The 17,627-nt window shown below is 50.7% G+C and overlaps 1 protein-coding gene across 2 annotated transcripts in view; it reads right to left on the bottom strand.

Moving 5' to 3' along the window:
- The window catches only part of pde8a (phosphodiesterase 8A), a 204,699-nt gene extending 189,548 nt beyond the window's left edge, over positions 1-15,151 (bottom strand). For both annotated transcript variants that reach the window (XM_085968311.1, XM_085968312.1), the window contains exon 1: positions 14,714-15,151. In XM_085968311.1, the coding sequence (XP_085824437.1) occupies positions 14,714-14,959 (246 nt within the window). In that variant the 5' untranslated portion in view covers positions 14,960-15,151. The remainder of the gene's footprint in view (positions 1-14,713) is intronic.
- Between the last annotated feature and the right edge of the window lie 2,476 nt (positions 15,152-17,627).

Here is a 17,627-nt window from a genome sequence, read left to right as displayed (position 1 = left end):
AGACTCTTTGGCCCCGATTTTCTCCCAGCCGTCGGGCGGGTTTTCAGGCGGGCGGGGGCTGAAAATCGCAAAAACCCCCCCGCCTGATTCCCCGCCCCATCCGACTTTCAGACCGCCGTTTCTCTCCGACCCGAATCAGTCCCGCCCGCCGCTGGCGGGACTGGCCATCGGGACCCTAATCAGCAATTATTGGCATGTTTAATGCCATTTTAAGGGGCCCTTGCTATTTTCAAGGGTTTCCCACGCTAAACACGCCTGCGGGGAACCCCGCTGATGAAACCTGACGTGAAGCATCCCGGCTTGCTTGCTCTCAGCTGCAGGTCATTCGGGAAAGCTGAGATTTAATCGGAGAGCATTTGTATGTTGAAGGACCTTGTTGTTGCAGGCTTGGGGCTACTTGTTCAAGGCTTAGGCACAGCTGTGGAAGGTTGGAGCCTCACACACTTCTCCAATGTGAGCTCCTGGGAAGCCCCTCTCGCCATCCTCACTCAGCGCTTCCTCAGCGGAGGCATCTGCCATTAGAGGATCTCCAGCAGCAGAGGCGGCAGCAGCAGCACCAGGAACAGCAGGATCAGCAACAGGAGCACCAGGCTGCTGCTCACTCACCTGAAGCTGCACAGGCCAGAAGGGGCCAGCGCTTGGAAGTGGCTTGAGAGCACCTTGCTGCGCATTAGGGGGCCATGGGGACCCATATCTGCACTGGCAGTCCTACTCAGAAGGACTTCCATGAAGGTTTGGTTTCTCTGTTCAATAGATGGCCATCGCTCCTCAAGTGATGCCATTCTCTTATGAGCACTCACCATGTTTTCCATACCCTGGCGACTTATCTCCTCCATGGAGGTTGCCAACCTTTCCATGGTGATGCGTTCATGCGCCAATGACTCCACAAAGGCTCTGCTCATGGTCGCCATGGACTCCTCCATTCGCTCCACACTCGCAGCGACCCTGGAGACAAAACCTGCCAGAGACTCCTGCATCTGTGCATGGAGATCCATCACCTCTTCTCTTGCGGATGGACCCAGAGGCAGAGGGTCGACATGCAGCGCAGCTGAGCTAAGCTGGCAGAGTCCTGCGCCCTCCGACGAGGACTCTCCACTGCTGTCCCTGTCTCCAGAATCTGCTGAGGCTCATTTGTGAGCTGTGAAACACCAGGTGACAACACTACTCTATGTCCCGAAGGTCCCCCCGAGGTGTGTGTCTGCGCTGGTGCTGGGTGCGCTTACTTCTGCTGATGCTGCGCCCTCAAGAGGTTGGAGCTTCCTCTGAGGAGTCTGGCTGCACAGCCTCTTCCTCCTCCACAGTGGGGACGGGGGCTCTGGATGGTCCTGTGGGGGAGTAGAGGAAGGAGTTAGAGATGTGATGCCAAGGTTACATTGGCAGATGTTCATAAGTCCAAATGATGTAGCTTCAGAATCATAACAGCGACTCATGCTATGTCAATGAGAAAGATGGCAAACTATTCTGTCACCAGCTTGCGGGACTGCCCCCGTCTCTCCTTCCCCAACTTCTGCGGCCACATCAACCCCAGCAATTTCCAGCACTCCTTCCTCCCAGGGGGTCAGGTGGGCTACTGAGGGTGGGCCTCCTCCAGTCCTGGCTCGCTCTCTGTTGTTGTGAGTTCTCTTTTCCTGCAATGAGGGAGACAAGTGGAGTTTGAGTGAGAAGGAAGGAGTGAGTGTAGAGATTGCATAGCATAGATACTTAGAGGGAGACAAAGATGGTGTGAGGCTGCAAGACCAAGGGCCCTCCCTGTGTGTTGTCAGCTGTGTTTCAAAGCATCAGAGTGAGAGGGAATATGAGGGCTGCATGGTGGAATAGTTATGTGAATGTGAGCATAGAGAGAGATGAAGTGGATAAGGGTGCATGGATGTGACTGTGAAGTGGGATGTGGAGGAAGAGAGTGCTAAAGCTGAGTGCTGGTGGGGAAAGGCAATGGGGATCAGGCTGAGGGTGTTGGAAACTTCATTCTTACTTTTCCTGTACGGTGAAGGTCATGGAATCATTTCCGACACCGTATCCAGGTTCTTCTGGTGACTCCCAGCGAGTTGACATCTGCTGACACCTGCATCCATGCAGCCTTGGTCTCAGTGGGAGGCCTCTTCCTGCCTGACCTAGGGAAGAGGACCTCCCTGATGGCCCTAACCCCATCCAATAATGCCTGCAGTGAAGCTTTGTCGAATTTGGAGGCAGCTCGGGGTCTGGCACTGGCCATAGCTGCTGCAGGCTCCTCTGCCATCCTGTATGGTTCGTTTGGAAGCCAACAGAGGAAGCAATGCTTGCTGTGGACCTTGAAAGCACCACGAATGATGACATCATACTGTGGGGCTTTCTGACTGGAAATGGACAATTAGCAAGGCTGTCCACACGCTGGAACTTAATTGGCCACTTGAGGGAAAATTGTGTGCAGCTGGCTGACCCATTTTTTTTCGGGTCGGAACCCGACAGTCGGGGAACCCGAAAATTTCCCGCACGATCCAGAAAATCGGGCCCTTTGTGTTCTCCTCACAGCTTACTGTCCCACCTAGCTTTGTATCATCAGCAAACTTGGATACATTACACTCGGTCCCTTCATCTAGGTCATTAATATAGATTGTAAATAGCTGAGGCCCCAACACTGATCCTTGCGGCACCCCATTAGTTACAGCCTGCCAACCTGAAAAAGATCAGTTTATCCATACTCTCTTTTTTCTGTCCGTGAACGAATCCTCTATCTTTGCTACTATATTACCCCTAACCCCATGAGCCCTAATCCTGTGTAATAACCTTTTATGTGGCACCTTATCGAATGCCTTTTGGAAATCCAAATATACTACATCCACTGGTTCCCCTTTATCTACCCTGCTAGTTACATCCTCAAAAAACTCTAATAAATTTGTCAAACATGATTTCCCTTTCATAAAACCATGTTGACTCTGCCTAATCATGTTATGATTTTCTAAGTGACTTGATACCACTTCCTTAACAATGGATTCCAGCATTTTCCCGACGATTGATGTCAGGCTAACTGGGCTGTAGTTCCCTGTTTTTCTCTCCCCCTTTTCTTGAATAGTGGTGTTACATTTGCGACCTTCCAATCCGCTGGGACCATTCCAGAATCTAGGGAATTTTGGAAGATCAAAACCAATGCATCCACTATCTCTGCAGCCACCTCCTTTAGAACCCTAGGATGTAGGCCGTCAGGTCCAGGGGATTTGTCGGCTTTTAGTCCCATTAGTTTCTCTAGTACTTTTTCTCTACTTATATTAATTATGTTAAGTTCCTCACCCTCATTAGACCCTTGGTTCTCCACCATTTTTGGTATGCTTTTTGTGTCTTCTACTGTGAAGACAGATACAAAATATTTGTTTAACATTTCTGCCATTTCCTTATTCCCCATAGTAATGTCTCCTGCCTCAGCCTCTAAGGTACCAACGTTTACTTATTTGCCTTCAGTAACCTGCGAGGCCCCCTTTTAGGGTATACAAAGCTATATGATTCTCCTCCATTTCTTTCAGGCTCCTGCGCATTATGCACCATTTCTTGATGGAAGAAATTGCCTGGTCGTCTGCTCCGTCTCTGCCAATCCTACTCTAAAACTGTCTGCCAGTAAATGAACCAGGGGGCCAATGGACTCCTGGTCCAATTGTTTTCCTCCTGCAACACCTAGTCTCAAATTCATCCCCAAAAAAAGGAAGATCAAAAGGTCATTCTGTACAACGCCACATACTTATCTTGGGGTGTAATGCCTTGGACCCAAAATATGCGAACCACTTTACCGTACAATCTTTGATTAAATGCACAGTACACAGGAAACAGCTCCAAATAGACAGACAGGTGAAATGGCAGATGAAATTTAACGCAGCAAACTGTTAAGTGGTACATTTTGATAGGGAAAATGAGATGAGGCAATATAAACTAAATGGTTCAAATTTAAAAGGGTGCAGGAACAGAGAGGCCTAGGGTTTTATGTGCACAAATCTTTGAAGGTGGCAGGACAAGTTGAGAAAGCTGTTAAAAAAGCAGACGGGATCCTTGGCTTTATCAACAGAGGCATAGTGTTCAGTGGCAAGGAAGTTATGCTAAACCTTTATAAAACACTGGTTAAGCCTCAGCTGGAGTATTGTGTTCAATTCTGGGCACTACAATTTAGGAAGGATGTCAATGCCTTAGAGAGTGTGCAGAAGAGAATGGTATCAGGGATGAGGAACTTCAGTTATGTGGAGAGATTGGAGAAGCTGGGGTTGTTTTCCTTAGAGCGGAAAAGGTTAAGAGGAGATTTGATAGAGGTGTTCAAAATCATGAAGGGTTTTGATAGAGTAAATATTGAGAAACTTTTTCCAGTGGCAGAAGGGTCGGTAACCAGAGGACACAGATTTAAGGTGATTGGCAAAAGAGCCAGAGTCTACTTGAGGAAACATTTTTTTACACAGCGAGTTATGATGACCTGGAATGCACTGGCTGAAAGGGTGGTGTGCCTCAGAGACATGGACCATGTACAGCAGACACCTCAAAGCACTGGAGAGGTACCACCAACACTGCCTCCACAAGATCCTGCAAATCCATTGGCAGGATAGGCGCACCAACGTCAGTGTTCTTGCTCAGGCCAACATCCCCAGCATCGAAGCTTTGACCACGCTCAATCAGCTCCGATGGACGGGTCACATTGTCTGCATGCCCGATACGAGACTCCCAAAACAAGCGCTCTACTCAGAGCTCTGGCACGGCAAGAGAGCCCCAGGTGGGCAGAGGAAATGCTTCAAGGACACCCTCAAAGCCTCCTTGAAGTGTAACATCCCCACCGACACCTGGGAATCCCTGGCCCAAGACTGTACAAAGTGGAGGAGAAGCATCCGGGAAGGCGCCGAACACCTCGAATCTCTTCGTCAGGAGCAAGCGGAAGCCAAGCGCAAGGAGCGCATGTCAACCCAAGCACCCCACCCACCCGCCCCTTCAACCACCGTCTGCCCCACCTGTGACAGAGACTGCAGGTCCCGCATTGGACTCATCAGTCACCTGCGAACTCATTTTTAATGTGGAAGCAAGTCATCCTCGGTTCCGAGGGACTGCCTAAGAGAGGAGAGCACAGAAATAGGCCATTCAGCCCAACCAATCAGTGTTTCACAAGTTGAATGGGAACTGTTGGTAAAAGGTCTTTAGCTTCACGTTATATTTCACAGTGGTTACAAGTGAAAACCAACGCAACCCTAGAATAAACCTGAATCAATCAGTCTGTTGAGATTAATTTGAAAAGATCCCATGGCATTGTTCAAAGAGCAGCGAGTTCATCTCATCTTCCAACCCCTCTCAACCAAAACCACCTCCAGAAAAATAATGTCCATCAACCATGGCTGTCTGCGGATCAGTGCTGGCACTGATGAGTGACTGTGTTTATCTACTAATAGTTACTGCATGCAAAAGATAATTTGTTTTATGAAGGACTCAAAAATGTTGCAAATATATCAAAAGGGTCCATATAAAAAAAGGATTTGCCATTTAATCCCACAGCCCAGTCTGAATGTAGAGTGAAGACCAATAATTGCATCAAGGAAATTCATACTTTAAAATTAAACCTATTTCAATAAACACACAATTGTGTAAAAAATGGAAAAGGCTTTTTAAAAGTTGACTAGATCGACCCTGCTCTTCTGCCAGGTATGCAGACAATATCCAAAATCAACCCCAGTCAGACCCAGCTCCTAATATCAACACTTGAATTTATATTAAACTAATGGAACAAACTTTAATCCCTGAAATTAATTGGAACCGAGTCCTAGTTGACATGGCCTCCTTGGGGGATATTTTTGATTAATGTAGGGGATTTGCTGCAGATTCTGGATGGTCTCTGCCCCAGGGGACTTTCCAAGGGACAGCAGTTTGGGTGAGAGGGTTTCTGAAGGTCCTGGTTAAGTTCCTATCATCCATCTGATTGTATCAGGGAGATGCAGGGAAAGAAACCCTCTTTGGCCTTTATTACAAGAGGATTTGAGTATAAGAGTAAAGACGTCTTACTGCAATTATATAGGGCCCTGGTGAGACCACACCTGGAGTATTGTGGACAGTTTTGGTCTCTTTACCTAAGGAAGGATATACTTGCCATAGAGGGAGTGCAACAAAGGTTCACCAGACTGGTCCCTGGGATGGAGGGATTGTCCTATGAGGAGAGATTGAGTAGACTAGGCCTATATTCTCTAGAGTTTAGAAGAATGAGAGGTGATCTCACTGAAACATACAAAATTCTTACAGGGCTTGACAGGGTAGATGCAGGGAGGATGTTTCCCCTGGCTGGGGAGTCTAGAATCAGGGGTCACAGTCTCAGAATAAGGGGTCGGCCATTTAGGACTGAGATGAGGAGAAATTTCTTCACTCAGAGGGTGGTGAATCTTTGGAATTCTCTACCCCAGAGGGTAGACTTATAAACTTCCTTGAGGAGCACAATGTCTTGAGTAAAAGCCAAATTGGATTCCTGCCAAACTATAGAACATCAGATCATATCTTCACCCTACAGACCCTAATTGACAAACATGTTCATCAAAACAAAAGCAAAATCTACGCATGCTTTATAGATTTCCAGAAGGCTTTCGATTCCATCTGGCACGATGGTCTATTCCTGAAACTTATCGAAAGCGGGGTAGGGGGAAAAACATATGATGTAATTAAATCAATGTATACAAACAACAAATGTGCAGTTAAAATTGGAGACAAACAAACAAAATACTTCCCACAGGGGCGGGGGGTGACGCAGGGCTCGCCAATCTCACCGACACTCTTTAATATTTACATAAATGAATTGGCAAAACTACTTGAACAATCTACAGCACCCGGCCTCACCCTATATGAATCCAAGGTTAAATTCCTCCTCTATGCAGATGACCTGGTTCTGCTGTCACCAGCTAAGGAGGGTCTACAGCAGAACCTGGATCTGCTGGAGTCGTTCTGCCAGACCTGGGCCCTGACAATAAATCCCCAAAAAACCAAAGTCCTTGTGTTCCAGCAAAGATCCAGACATCAGGGACCCAAAATAAATTTCACACTAGGAACAACCAAAATTGAACAAACCACTAACTACACATACTTGGGCTTAAAAATCAGTTCTACGGGAAATTTTCATCTGGCTGTTAATGAACTGAAAGAGAAAGCAAGAAGGGCTTTCTATGCCATTAAAAAATCAATCCAAATAGAAATCCCAATTAGCATTTGGCTCAAAATTTTTAAATCAGTAATTGAACCAATTGCACTCTATGGCAGTGAGGTGTGGGGACCGCTAACACAACAAGAATTTGCAAAATGGGACAAACACCCAATTGAGATCCTACATGCAGAATTCTGTAAAAGTATCCTCCGGACTCAAAGGAAAACCGTAAACAATGCATGCAGGGCAGAACTAGGCCAATATCCATTAATAATGTCTCTGAACTCGGAGGGAAGGAGAGAGGTAAAAAGTAATCCAAGTGTGACGTCACCAAAAAGCGGGTAAGTGATTGGTTGGTAAGTATTTCTCCCTTTTAAGCTTAAATCTCTTTGGTTTATAGTTCTAAGGTGTGATATTCACCATCTAGAATCGGGGCAGAGGATATTTAAGAATAATATTAATAAATTTAATTAATTACATAGAATGGGAGATCAGGCGATGTGTTGCTGCTGCAATATGTGGGAGCTGGTGAACACCATTGATGCTCACGGTGATCACATTTGCAGTAAGTGTTGGCTGCTTGAGGAATTCCGGCTCCGTGTTGAAGAGCTGGAGTCCGAGCTTCAAATACTGAGACACATCAGGGAGGGGGAGAGTTACCTGGACTCTGTGTATCATGAGGTAGTCACACCAATTAGATTAATTAATGCAGATGTAGTCTGTGGCCAGGGTCAGGATGGTGTGACTAGAAGTGAGGCAGGTACGGGGATCCAGGAGGTAGTGTTGGAGGAGCCGCAGCCCTTGCACTTGTCCAACAGGTTCGAGGCGCTTACTCCCTGTGGGGACAGGAGCAGGGACTGCAGGGAGGATGAGCAACCTGGCCACAGCACTGTGGAGCAGGGGGCCATTCAAGTGGGGGGAGTTAAAAGAAATGTTGTAGTGGTAGGGGATAGTATCGTTAGGGGGATAGATAGAGTTCTTTGCAGCCGAGAGCGAGAGTCCCGAAGGCTGTGTTGCCTACCCGGTGCCAGGGTTAAGGACATCTCCTCTGGGCTGGAGAGAAACTTGGAGTGGGAGGGGGAGGATCCAGTTGTCGTGGTCCATGTTGGTACCAACGACATAGATAGGACAAGGAAGGAGGTTCTGCTGAGGGAGTTTGAGCAGCTAGGGGCCAAATTAAAAAGCAGAACCACAAGGGTAATAATCTCTGGATTATTACCTGAGCCACGAGCGAATTTGGCTAGGACAAAAAAAATTAGAGAGTTAAATGTGTGGCTCAAAGACGGGTGTGGGAGAAATGGGTTTTGCTTCCTGGGACACTGGCACCAGTACTGGGGCAGGAGGGAGCTGTTCCGTTGGGACGGGCTTCACTTGGCCAGTGCTGGGACTAGAGTCCTGGCGGATCATATAACTAGGGCTGTAGAGAGGGCTTTAAACTAACTAGTGGGGGGGAGGTTCCTAGAGAGCAAATAATAAAAATGACAACAGAGAAGGTCATAGACTTAGGTAGCAGTGGGGAAATTAAAAACCAGAGCGTGTCAGGAAGGGGCAGAAGGTATGGAGTAAAAGGTAAAGTAATAAAAAGGGCAAAAGCAGGAACTAAGTGTCACAAAACATCTTTGAAACTTCTCTATCTGAATGCATGTAGCATTCGTAACAAAATAGACGAGTTAATGGCACAAATAACTACATATGGGTATGATCTTGTGGCCATTACAGAAACATGGCTGCAGGGTGACAATGCCTGGGAATTAAACATACCAGGTTATTTAACGATCAGGAAGGACAGGCAGGAAGGAAGGGGAGGTGGGGTGGCTATGTTAATAAAGGAAGGAATCACTGTAATACAGAGAAATGATATTGGGTCAAAAGATCTGGATAATGAAACAGTTTGGGTGGAGGTAAGGAATAATAAGGGGAAAAAAACACTAGTGGGCGTAGTCTATAGGCCTCCGAACAGTGGCAACTCTGTTGGACTGAGTATCAATCAGGAAATAGTTGAGGCTTGTAATAAGGGAACATCTATAATTATGGGGGATTTTAACTATCATATTAATTGGACAAATCAAATTGGGCAGGGCTGCCTTGAGGATGAGTTCACTGAGTGTATTAGGGATGGGTTTCTTGAGCAGTATGTAACTGAACCGACCAGGGGGCAAGCAACCTTAGATCTGGTCCTGTGTAACGAGACGGGATTAATTAAAAATGTCCTAGTAAAGGATCCCCTTGGAATGAGTGACCATAACATGGTTGAATTCCATATTCAATTAGAGGGTGAGAAGGTTGGATCTCAAACAAGCGTGCTAAGCTTGAATAAAGGAGACTATGAAGGTATGAGAGCGGAATTGAGTAGAGTGGATTGGGAAAATAGATTAAAGGGTAAGACGATACATGATCAGTGGTGTACATTTAAGGAGTTATTTTACAACTTCCAAAAAAAAATATTCCACTGAGAAGAAAAGGGTGTAAAAGAAAAGACAGCCACCCGTGGCTAAGTAAAGAAATTAAGGATAGTATTCGACTAAAAACAAGGGCATATAAGGTAGCCAAATCGAGTGGGAGGATAGAGGATTGGGAAAACTTTAAAAGACAGCAAAAAATAACAAAAAGATTGATTAAGAAAGGGAAGATAGATTATGAAAGTAAATTAGCAAAAAATATAAAAACAGATAGTAAGAGTTTTTATAGTTATATAAAAAGAAAAAGGGTGGCTAAAGTAAATGTTGGTCCCTTAGAGGATGAGACCGGGAAATTAATGGTGGGAAATATGGAGATGGCAAAAACACTGAATGAATATTTTACAGCAGTCTTTACAGTAGAAGACACTAAGAATATCCCAACACTGGACAAACCGGGGGCTAAAGGGGGGGAGGAGCTAAACACGATCAAAATCACTAAGGAAGTGGTACTCGGTAAAATAATGGAACTCAAGGCGGATAAATCACCTGGACCTGATGGCTTACATCCTAGGGTCTTGAGGGAAGTGGCGGTAGGGATTGTGGATGCATTGGTAATAATTTTCCAAAACTCCCTGGACTCGGCAAAGGTCCCGGCAGACTGGAAAACTGCTAATGTAACACCCTTATTTAAAAAAGGGCAGTAGACAGAAGGCTGGAAACTATAGACCGGTTAGCCTAACATCTGTGGTAGGTAAAATTTTGGAGTCCATTATTAAGGAGACAGTAACAGGACATTTGGATAATCATAATTTAATAGGACAAAGTCAGCATGGTTTTATGAAGGGGAAGTCATGTTTGACAAATTTGCTGGAGTTCTTTGAGGAAGTAACGTATAGGGTGGATAAAGGGGAACCAGTGGACGTAGTGTATTTAGACTTCCAAAAGGCATTTGACAAGGTGCCACACAAAAGATTATTGCTTAAGATAAAAAATCACGGGATTGGGGGTAATATTCTGGCATGGATAGAGGATTGGCTATCTAACAGGAGGCAGAGAGTTGGGATAAATGGTTCATTCTCAGACTGGCAATCAGTAACTAGTGGTGTTCCGCAGGGGTCAGTGCTGGGTCCCCAACTCTTTACAATCTATATTAACGATTTGGAGGAGGGGACCAAGTGTAACATATCAAAGTTTGCAGATGATACTAAGATGGGAGGGAAAGTAGTGAGTGAGGAGGACATAAAAAACCTGCAAGGGGACATAGACAGGCTAAGTAAGTGGGCTGAGATTTGGCAGATGGAATACAATACTGGAAAGTGTGAGGTTATGCACTTTGGCAGGAAAAATCATAGAGCAAGTTATTATCTTAATGGCAAGAAACTGGAAAGTACTGAAGTACAAAGGGATCTGGGGGTCCTGGTGCACGAAACTCAAAAGGTTAGTATGCAGGTGCAGCAAGTGATTAAGGAGGCCAATGGAATGTTGGCTTTCATTGCTAGGGGGATAGAATATAAAAATAGGGAGGTATTGCTTCAGTTGTACAAGGTATTGGTGAGACCGCACCTGGAATACTGCGTACAGTTTTGGTGTCCATACTTAAGAAAGGACATACTTGCTCTCGAGTCAGTACAAAGAAGGTTCACTCGGTTAATCCCGGGGATGAGGGGATGGACATATGAGAAAAGGTTGAGTAGATTGGGACTCTACTCATTGGAGTTCAGAAGAATGAGAGGCGATCTTATTGAAACATATAAGATTGTGAAGGGGTTGGATCGGGTGGATGCGGGGAAGATGTTCCCGATGATGGGTGAAACTAGAACTAGGGGGCATAGTCTTAGAATAAGGGGCTGCTCTTTCAAAACTGAGATGAGGAGGAACTACTTCACTCAGAGGGTGGTAGGTCCATGGAATATGCTGCCCTAAAAAGCTGTAGAAGCTACATCATTACATAAATTTAAAACAGAAATAGACAGTTTCCTAGAAGTAAAGGGAATTAAAGGTTACGGGGAGCGGGCAGGAATTTGGACATGGGTCTAGGTTCGGATCGGTCATGGCCCTGTGGGTAGCGGAGCGGGCCCAGGGGCCGTGTAGCCTGATCCTGCTCCTATTTCGTGTGTCTAATTCTGTTAGATTCAGGAGGTGGTTCTGTGATAGTGGATTGGCGGTTAGGATCAGATCAGCCATGATCTTATTGAATGGCGGAGCAGGCTCGAGGGGCCGATTGGCCTACTCCTGCTCCTATTTCTTATGTTCTTATGTAATAATCACTATCCAAAAAAGAGCCACCAAATTTTGGAAACACCTAGAAATGAGCAGCCCCCACTGCTATCATTACGAAGCCCTGAAATGCCAAGAGAGGACCATAAAGAAGAATACCCTCAGTCAACTAGTCCTGGGACTCAGTGAAGTAACTACTAACACCACTAACAATAACCAGCCCCAGGACAGTGACAGCGTAACGCAAAGAATTCGACCCAACACAATCGTCACTAAGCAAAAGGAAAAATATCTGTCATATTGGGCAGAAACAACAAAAACCCAAAACAAACTCAATTGCTACTTGGCCCTAAACAGACAATACAGCATGGCTGATTACCTGACCATGGTAAAGGATAGCAAACTGAGAAAAACCTTGACAATGTACAGACTTAGTGAACATAGCCTGGCGATCGAAAAAGGTAGACACAGGCAACCCGGCTACCAAGAGAGGACAGGATATGCTCTCACTGCAGTCAGGGAGTGGTGGAGACAGAGATGCACTTCCTCACAGCTTGTAGAAAATATCAGGGCATAAGGGAGAATTTCTACCCAAAATTCACAAAAATATGCCCGGAATTCAGAAATTTGAATGATGACCAAAAACTCCCATACCTACTAGGGGAAGAGAGAAATTGTGTAACCTTAGCGGCACACTATGTTACAGCTTGCCATAAACAGAGGGACAACCACTAAATATAAAAAAAGAGTATATACAAATTATATGAATGTATATTTATACACTCAGGGATATATCTGTTTATACACTGTATGGATAGATCTGTATTTTTTGTGTTCAACCATGAATGTTTTTCGATGCTTTGGCAACATAAGATGTACCTTGTCATCATGCCAATAAAGCGATTTGAATTTGAATTTGAATATATTCAAGACAGAGATTGATAGATTTTTGAATATTAAGGAAATCAAGGGATATGGGGATAGTGCAGGAAAGTGGAGATGAGGTAGAATATCAGCCATGATCTTACTGAATGGCGGAGCAGGCTCGAAGGGCCAAATGGCCAACTCCTATTTCTTATGTTCTTCTTATGTTAAACCCAACACTGTACTGGACCACTTACTGGGACATGGTGAGGCATTGGTGCAGGATGCGACACTGGGACAAAGACTGTGGAATGGAGAGGGGCCAGGATAAAGGCAGCCCTCGGCACAGGGGAATCCCAGGCTGCAGAGGGGCTCTGTGTACAGGGATTCCTCACAGGTTTGAGGAGAGGGGGTACCCCAGATTGAAGATGATCCTAGGTACAGGTATCTTTCCCTGGTTTGGGGAGAGGGGCTGGCAGAGGTATTCCAGAAAAAGGGGCTGGTTAAAAGGGTCACTCGGAGTCTTGGGGTGGGGCAGAAAACTAACATCTCCCGGACGGGCAATTCCCTCCCCTGCCCCAATTTGAGTCCACATATTAATACTCTAGCTCTGCTCCAATGACAGTCCTGCATTAGTACTCTAACCCCTCTCCCCTGCCCCAATGACAGTCCTGCATTAATACTCTAACCCCTCTCCACTGCCCCAATGACTGTCCTACGTTAATACTCTAGCCCCTCCCCCCTGCTCCAATGACTGTCCTACGTTAATACTCTAGCCTTCCCCTGCCCAATGAGTCCTACATTAATACGCTAGCCCCCCCACACTGCCCCAATGACAGTCCTACATTAATAGACTAGCCCCTCCTCTGCCCCATGACACTCCTACATCAATACTCCAGCCCCGCCCTCGCGACAGACCTACATTAATACTCTAGCCCCCTCCCCTGCCCAATGACTGTTCTACATTAATACTCTAGCCCCCTCCCCTGCCCAATGACTGTCCTACATTAATACTCTAGCCCCCTCCCCTGCCCAATGACAGTCCTACATTAATACTCTAAGCCCCCTCCCCTATGACAGTCCTACATTAATACTCTAAGCCCCCTCCCCTGTCCCAATGACAGTCCTACATTAATACTCGAAGCCCCCTCCCCTGCCCAATGACAGTCCTACATTAATACTCTAGCCCCCTCCCCTGTCCCAATGACAGTCCTACATTAATACTCTAAGCCCCCTCCCCTGTCCCAATGACAGTCCTACATTAATACTCTAAGCCCCCTCCCCTGCCCAATGACAGTCCTGCATTAATACTCTAGCCCCCTCCCCTGCCCAATGACAGTCCTACATTAATACTCTAAGCCCCCTCCCCTGTCCCAATGACAGTCCTACATTAATACTCTAGCCCCCTCCCCTGTCCCAATGACAGTCCTACATTAATACTCGAAGCCCCCTCCCTGTCCCAATGACAGTCCTACATTAATACTCTAGCCCCCTCCCCTGTCCCAATGACAGTCCTACATTAATACTCGAAGCCCCCTCCCCTGCCCAATGACAGTCCTACATTAATACTCTAAGCCCCCTCCCCTGCCCCAATGACAGTCCTGCATTAGTACTCTAACCCCTCTCCCCTGCCCCAATGACAGTCCTACATTAATACGCTAGCCCCCTCCCCTGCCCCATGACAGTCCTGCATTAGTACTCTAACCCCTCTCCCCTGCCCCAATGACAGTCCTGCATTAATACTCTAACCCCTCCCCCCTGCTCCAATGACTGTCCTACGTTAATACTCTAGCCTTCCCCTGCCCAATGAGTCCTACATTAATACGCTAGCCCCCCCCCCCCACACTGCCCCAATGGCAGTCCTACATTAATAGACTAGCCCCTCCTCTGCCCCATGACACCCCTACATCAATACTCCAGCCCCGCCCTCGCGACAGACCTACATTAATACTCTAAGCCCCCTCCCCTGCCCAATGACTGTCCTACATTAATACTCTAGCCCCCTCCCGCCCCAATGACAGTCCTACATTAATACTCTAAGCCCCCTCCCCTGTCCCATGACAGTCCTACATTAATACTCTAGCCCCCTCCTCCGTTCCGTTGCCCCGGCCTCCGCCCTCCTCACCTTGACACTGGTCCGGCTGGTCTGGGTCTCCGCCTCGATGCTCTGACCCGGTTCCCGGTGCTCCCTGCTGGCCGGCGGCCGGCAGCCGGTGCTGGAGTCCGAGTGCTCGCTCCTGATGAAGAAGCCGGGCAGGACGCCGCTCTGCTGGGAGGCCGCGGCGGTTTGATGCGGCGAGTTGGAGCCCTCTGACTCCCGGCAGTAGACCACCCCGCTCTGGGAGACGTGGATACTCGGGGCACAGCCCATGGTGGGCGGCAGGCGCCAGCCTTCCCGCGGCCCCGCACCACCCCAGGAACCGGCTCGCTTCACTCCTCACACCCGGGACTAGCGGCCGTCAACAGGCGCCACCCGACCATAGTAACCTGTCCCGGCCGGGCGTGGGGGTGAGCCCGAGGGAGGGGGAGAGAGTGGGCAAGGAGGGAGGAGGGAGAGAGAGGGGGCAAGGAGGGAGGAGGGGAGAGGGGGGCAAGGAGGGGAGAGGGGGGCAAGGAGGGAGGAGGGGAGAGGGGGGCAAGGAGGGGGGCAAGGAGGGAGAGGGGGGGCAAGGAGGGAGGAGGGGGGCAAGGACAGAGGAGGGGGGCAAGGACGGAGGAGGGGGGTGCAAGGAGGGAGGAGAGGGGGGCAAGGAGGGAGGAGGGGGGCAAGGAGGGAGGGGGGCGAGGAGGGAGGAGGGGAGGGGAGGGGGGTCAAGGAGGGAGGAGGAGAGGGAGGCAAGGAGGGGAGAGGGGGGCAAGGAGGGGAGAGGGGGCAAGGAGGGAGGAGGGGAGGGGGCAAGGAGGGAGGAGGAGGGGAAGGAGGGAGAGGGGCGAGGGGGGAAGGAGGGAGAGAGGGGAGAGGGGGGCAAGGAGGGGAGAGGGGGCAAGGAGGGAGGAGGGGAGGGGGCAAGGAGGGAGGAGGAGGGGAAGGAGGGAGAGGGGCGAGGGGGGAAGGAGGGAGAGAGGGGAGAGGGCGGGAGGAGGGGAGAGGGGGCAAGGAGGGGAGAGGGGGGCAAGGAGGGGGGGCAAGGAGGGAGGAGGGGGGAAGGAGGGAGGGTGGAAGGAGGGAGAGAGGGGCGAGGGGAGCAGGGAGGGGAGGGGGGGGGAGAGGAGGGGAGAGAGGGGGCGCAGGGAGGGGAGAGAGGGGGCAGGGAGGGGAGAGGGGGGGGAGAGAGGGGCAAGGAGGGGAGAGGGGAGGCAAGGAGGGGGGAGGGGGGAGGGGGGCAAGGAGGGGGGAGGGGAGCAAGGAGGGGGGAGGGGAGGGGAGAGGGGGGGCAAGGAGGGGGGAGGGGAGAGGGGGGCAAGGAGGGGGGAAGGGGGGAGAGAGGGGGGGCAAGGAGGGGAGGGGGGGGGCAAGGAGGGGGGGGGCAAGGAGGGGAGGGGGAGAGGGGGGCAGGGGGGGAGAGAGGAGAGGGGAGGCAAGGAGGGGAGAGGGGAGAGGGGGGGCAAGGAGGGAGGAGGGGAGAGAGGGGGCAAGGAGGGGAGAGAGGGGGCGAGGAGGGGAGAGGGGGGGCAAGGAGGGGAGGGGGGGCGGGGAGAGGGGGGCAGGGGGGGAGAGAGGAGAGGGGAGGCAAGGAGGGGAGAGGGGAGAGGGGGGGCAAGGAGGGAGGAGGGGAGAGAGGGGGCAAGGAGGGGAGAGAGGGGGCGAGGAGGGGAGAGGGGGGGCAAGGAGGGAGGAGGGGAGAGGGGGCAAGGAGGGAGGAGGGGAGGGGAGAGGTGGGCTAGGAGGGAGGAGGGGAGAGGGGGCAAGGAGGGGAGAGGGGGCAAGGAGGGAGGAGGGGAGAGAGGGGGCAAGGAGGGGAGAGAGGGGGCAAGGAGGGGAGAGGGGGCAAGGAGGGGAGAGGTGGGCAAGGAGGGAGGAGGGGAGAGGTGGGCAAGGAGGGAGGAGGGGAGAGAGGGGGGCAAGGAGGGGAGAGGGGAGAGAGGGGGCAAGGAGGGGAGAGAGGGGGCAAGGAGGGAGGAGGGGAGAGGGGGGCAAGGAGGGAGGGAGGAGGGGAGGGGGGCAAGGAGGGAGGAGGGGAGGGAGGGGCAAGGTGGGAGGAGGGGAGAGAGGGGGCAAGGAAGGAGGCGGGGAGAGGGGGGGCAAGGAAGGAGGAAGGGAGAGGGGGGGCAAGGAAGGAGGAGGGGAGGGGGGGCAAGGAAGGGGGAGGGGGGGGGCAAGGAAGGAGTAGGGGAGAGGGGGGCAAGGAAGGAGGAGGGGAGAGGGGGGCAAGGAGGGAGGAGGGGAGAGGGGGGCAAGGGGGAGAGGTGGGCAAGGAGGGAGGAGGGGGAGAGAGGGGGAAAGGAGGGAGAGAGAGGGGGCAAGGAGGGAGGAGGGAGAGAGAGGGAGGAGTGGAAAGGGGGGAGAGGGGGGCAAGGTGTTTGGAGGGGGAGGGGGGGAGGAGGGAGGGAGAGGGGGGAGGAGGGAGAGAGGGGGCAAGGAGAGAGGAGGGGGAGGAGGGGGAGAGAGGGGGCAAGGAGGGAGGGAGGAGGGGGAGAGAGGGGGCAAGGAGGGGGGGAGAGGGGTCAAGGAGGGAGGTGGGGGAGAGAGGGGGCAAGGAGGGAGGAGAGGGGGCAAGGAGGGAGGAGGGAGAGAGAGGGGGCAAGGAGGGAGGAGGGAGAGAGAGGGCGCAAGGAGGGAGAGAGAGGGGGCAAGGAGGGAGGAGGGAGAGAGGGGGAGGAGGGAGAGAGAGGGGGCAAGGAGGGAGGAGGGAGTGAGAGGGGGCAAGGAGGGGAGAGGGGGGCAAGGAGGGAGGAGGGAGAGGGGGGCAAGGAGGGAGGAGCGGAGAGGGGGGCAAGGAGGGAGGAGGGGGGCAAGGAGGGGAGAGGGGGGCAAGGAGGGGAAGAGGGGGGCAAGGAGGGGGAGAGGGGGCAAGGAGGGAGGAGGGGAGAGGGGGGCAAGGAGGGAGGAGGGGAGAGGGGGGCAAGGAGGGAGGAGGGGAGAGGGGGGCAAGGAGGGG

The sequence above is a fragment of the Somniosus microcephalus genome, chromosome 27, assembly GCF_052327205.1.
Source record: "Somniosus microcephalus isolate GS21.2 chromosome 27, FLI_Smic_1.0, whole genome shotgun sequence".
In the NCBI taxonomy this organism is placed as follows: Eukaryota; Metazoa; Chordata; class Chondrichthyes; order Squaliformes; family Somniosidae; genus Somniosus; species Somniosus microcephalus.
This window is presented reverse-complemented; position numbering and strand designations above follow the sequence as displayed.